This window comes from Dipodomys ordii, unplaced genomic scaffold (assembly GCF_000151885.1).
Source record: "Dipodomys ordii isolate 6190 unplaced genomic scaffold, Dord_2.0 Scaffold64, whole genome shotgun sequence".
NCBI lineage: Eukaryota > Metazoa > Chordata > Mammalia > Rodentia > Heteromyidae > Dipodomys > Dipodomys ordii.
In genome coordinates, this window is record NW_012267280.1 from 940010 (window position 1) to 944658 (window position 4649).

General features: G+C 53.0%; 1 protein-coding gene across 1 annotated transcript; it reads left to right on the plus strand.

Annotated features, from left to right (window-relative positions):
- Positions 1-1877: 1877 nt before the first annotated feature.
- On the plus strand, positions 1878-4387 carry Dohh (deoxyhypusine hydroxylase/monooxygenase). The gene is made up of 4 exons (XM_013022630.1): positions 1878-1910; positions 2515-2846; positions 4063-4139; positions 4355-4387. The coding sequence occupies exons 2-4, from the start codon at positions 2573-2575 to the stop codon at positions 4385-4387; spliced, it is 384 nt and encodes a 127-aa protein (XP_012878084.1). The 5' UTR covers positions 1878-1910; positions 2515-2572.
- The last annotated feature ends 262 nt before the right edge of the window (positions 4388-4649 follow it).

The following is a 4649-nucleotide window of genomic DNA, read 5'->3' on the forward strand; positions in this document are numbered from 1 at the left end:
AGTTTCCCCCCTCCCCCAGGGATCCTGAGAGTTTCCCCCTCCCCCAGGGATCCTGAGAGGTTCCCCCCTCCTCCAGGGATCCTGAGAGTTCCCCCTTCCCCCAGGGATCCTGAGAGGTTCCCCCCTCCCCCAGGGATCCTGAGAGTTCCCCCCTCCCCCAGGAATCCTGAGTTTCCCCCTTCCCCCGAGGGATCCGTTTCGGGGAGCCCCTTTTCTGGGCAGGTTGAAGTCTGGACGGGGTCCCCAGTGGCCAAGGGTCCCCTTCTTCCTGGTTGATTCATCCAGTCTGCGTTTTATTCTAGTTTGGTCGGTCGTGGGGCTTGAACTCGGGGCCAGGGCTCTGTTCCTTGAGTTCTTTGAGGGCTCAAGGTTTAGCCCCTCTACCCCTTTGAGCCATAGAGCCCCACTGCTGGTGTTTTCAGTGGTTCATTGGAGATAAGGGTCTCATGGACTTTCCCCGCCCGGGCTGGCTTTGAACCCCGATCCTCAGATCTCAGCCTCCTGAGTAACAAGGATTATAGGTGTGAACCATCATCACCCGACCTGTGTCTGTATGCTAGACCTTAACAGGGCAAGCAACCTCCCCCTTCTCAGTTGGTCGGGGCTGATTTACTGAGCCCCAGGTCCTTCACCCTTCTGCCACTGCCCATCCCAAACGGATGTGAAGTGTGAATTTCAGAGCAACAGGTAGCTGGATGTGCTGAGCAGAGACAGGGATGTCTCATTGGCTGGCCTTGAACTCAAAAAGTCTTTATTCCTAGGACTTCCTAGTACTGGGATTACAGGTGACTTTCAACTTAAAAGACATTTTTACCCCAGCTCAGGGTTCACTCAAGAACCCCCCACAACCTCTTCACCCTTCTCAATGTTCTGTACCTAGGGACAGTCCTAGCCATAGATTATTCTCTTCTTTCGGGGAGTTTAAGGTACTCTAGGGGCCGGGCGTTGGTGGCTCAAGCCTATAATCCTAGCTACTCTGGAGGCTGAGATCTGAGGATCGAGGTTTAAAGCCAGCCCAGGCAGGAAAGTCTGTGAGACTCTGATCTCCAATAAACCACTCAGAAAACTGGAATTGGCACTGTGGCTCAAGTGGTAGAGCACTAGCCTTAAGCTGAAGAGCTGAAGGACAGGGCCCAGGCCCAGAGTTCAAGCCCCACAACTACCATCAACAACAAAAAAAGATCTCTGGGATGAGAAGCCAGCCGGAGCCTTTCTGACCTGTTTTGAGGGAGGCTCAAGAGCAGGAAATACAGGTTCCCATCTGCCCTTAGAGACAGCGCTTTGGATAGAACTAGGAGGTCGGACCTTCCTGCGGAGTTAGCCCTTCCATCTCACACATGCCTGTAGGCTCTGATGAGCTCTTTTCTAAGGTGTAGCACTCCTTTAATTGATGGTCACTGCGCCAAAGCAGCCATCCGTCCCTTGCATCCTTCATTAACCCTACTGACGCCATTAGAGAGGGCCGCAGGCATGCCACAGCCTGCTAGTTAAGACTGTGAAGAACCTGCCAGTTCCTCTATTTGTCAAGAAGTTGGAGACACACGCATCATCTTTGGGGCGGGTGTGGTAGCATCCATTTGTAATCTCAGCATTCAGGAACACTCAGAATAAGACCCTGTCTTAAATAAGGAGATTAAAAAAGGAAAAACCCTACAACTTGTCAAGAGCTGGGCTGTTTGGATTACTATGTGCAGGTTGGTCCTAAATATGCCTTTGCTTTTGCTACATAGTCCAGGGCCATGATAAGCTTTAAGAGACCTGATGTGTGTAGTAAGTGCTATGGAAATGCTAGCTGCTATGGTTGTTAGGGTGTTTTCCCTTAGTGTTGTTTTTTTTTTAATTTCTCAAGGCTGGTGCTCTACCAGTTGAACCACACCTCTACTTCCTGGCTTGTTGGTAATTAATTGGAGGTAAGAGTCTCACTGACTTTTTTCTTGCCTGGGCTGGTTTTGAGCTGCAGTTTTCAGATCTCAGCCTCCTGATGCCCAGCATTGTTAGGGTTCTTGTTTTTATTGTGGACCTACTGTGTGCACAATCTTGTGCTGAGTGCTGGGAATACAGCTGGGACCAAGATACAGTCCTTGCCTTCAGGGTTTTATTCTAGCCAGGGTTAAGACTAGCCATAGTACTAATTCAGCAAACATGCAATACAACGTAGAGGCGGAAGGTGATAATGCAGACTGTGATAGGGAAGGCTTCTCGGAGGAGGTGATGGTTGAGACCCAGGGAAGGTAGCATGTGCAAATGTCCTGGGGCCTTAGCCTCTGCCAGTTTTCCCCTGTATGTCAGCAATGGCCTCCACTGTTCTGCTCAATCCCTGGGGCGGCTGAAGGTGAGCAGTCCAGTAGAAGCCATCACTGATACACAGAGAAAGAGCTGCTATCGAGACTGAGGCCCAGAAAAGGGAGGTGACTTTAGGGAAGTTGCACGCAAGCCGGCAGGTAGGGCTGGGCTCTTAGGCGGGAGACCCTGCTGAGCTTGCCTCTAATCCAGGCTTTCATTTTTCTGCTCTAGATTCTTGCCACCAGATAAGAACCAGGCCGGAGAGAGCCTGTGGGCGGAGGCAGGTGCCATGGTGACCGAGCAGGAGGTGGATTCGATCGGCCAGAGGCTGGTGGACCCCTTGCAGCCCCTGCAGGCCCGCTTCCGGGCGCTCTTCACGCTGCGGGGGCTCGGGGGCCCGAGTGCCATCGCCTGGATCAGCCGCGCCTTCAAGGACGATTCTGCCCTGCTCAAGCACGAGCTGGCCTACTGCCTGGGCCAGATGCAGGACACCCGCGCCATCCCTGTGCTGGTGGATGTGCTGCGAGACACCCACCAGGAGCCCATGGTGCGCCACGAGGCCGGTGAGGGACACAGGCTCTCCCGGGGGACAGCCTGGGAGAGGGGCGTCCCAGCTTTGTTAACCACAACTCCCAGCCGCCTGTCAGTGAGTGGTGTGGCTGTTTGCCAGCAAAACTTTATGTGTAACCACAGAGATTGCACATCAGGGACTCCTGATGCTCCCATTTTGTGTAGAATTAGTGTCTCTTTGTGGGGCCCTAGTTGGCCTGGAACTTGTGATCCTTCTGCTGCCACTTCCCAAGTGTTATGGCCCACAGATCTGTGCCACATCTGGGTGGATTTGGGGGTGTTTTTTTTCTTTAAAATTCGCTGTTTCATCTGGGCTCTGATAACCCATACCTGTAATCCAAGACACTCAGGAGGCTGAGATCTGGAGGATTATGGTTTGAGGCCAGCCTGGCTAGAAAAGTCCAAGACACCATCCCCAACTAACTAGCCCAAAACTGAGCTAGATGCATGGTTCAAGTGGAACAGCAGCAGTCACAACAAGCCAGCTGATCAAGTGCAAGGCCCTGAGTTCAAACCCCAGCACAACAGAAAAAAGAAAATTTGTAAAAACCACTGTTCACATTTCCATGAGTAGATGGTGGCCACAGAGATCGCCGACAGTCAGCCTTCCGCATCCCCTGACATAAACCAGTGTTCACTGCTGACAGATGCGGGCGGAGCTGGGCTCTCGTGGCACATGTCTGTAATCCCAGCTACTCAGGAGGTTGAGAATGGTAGGATTAGGTAGTTCTAGGCCAGTCCAGTCAGAAAAGTTGATGAGACTCTCTTCTCGACCCATAGCTGCAAGCAATAGAGCATGCATCTATTGCAGAGTAGTGGGAGGCTAAAATTAGGAGGCTCGCCGTGTCAGGCCAGCCCGCATGGAAAAGTCCGGGAGACTCCATCTCTCCTAGGAGGGAAGCAGGCAAACCTGCGAGTACGCAGGTCGTGGCTGAGGCCCTGGCTTGGGTAGGAATCGAGACCCTATCCTAAATACAACCAGTGAGAAACAGGGCTGAAACCATGGCTCAGCAGCATCACCAGTCACCAGCAAGTACAAGTGCAAAAGCCCTGGGTTCAAACCCCACTACCCCCCAAAGAAAGAAAACCTTGAGTGTGTGCTACCTGAACAGGCAGAGTTGCTGGGAGGGGTGACAGTTGATTGACAGCCCCAAGGAGGTTCTATTTCCTGACTCACTAACCAACCAGAGTGCTCCGGCTTGTTCTCAGGGGAGGCTCTAGGGGCCATCGGGAACCCGGAAGTCTTGGAACTCTTGAAGCAATATTCCACGGACCCTGTGGTGGAGGTAAGGAGGCCCTGGCCCCACCTCCCTCCCTGCCTTCCCCAGGCCGACCTTGTCCAGCTTTAGAACCATCTCTGGTTGCCAGGGCAACCCCTTGGCCAAGGGCACTCCAGCCGGCCAGCCTAGGGGGCCCTGGGAGCCAGCCCCCCCCTCCCATCTCCCGCCCCACCACCTCATCTCTGCCCCTGGATGTCTTCAAGCTTCCCTGTACCTTTCAGCATGTTGAAATAGCTGTAGGCCTGTACAACTAGCCATACCATCTAATTCCAGAACGTTCTCACCTCAGAAAGAATCCCTACCCCCATGAGAAGTTATTTCAGTTCTCCATCCACTTCCTGTCTCTGGACCCACCCATCCTGGATGTTTCCTGTCGATGGATACACACACACACACACCGCACACATACCACACACACACACATCACACACACACACCACGCACACACACCACACAGCCAAGGCTTGTTCATGGCTGAGAAATACTCCATGTGTGCTGACCAGGCTGTGTATCCAT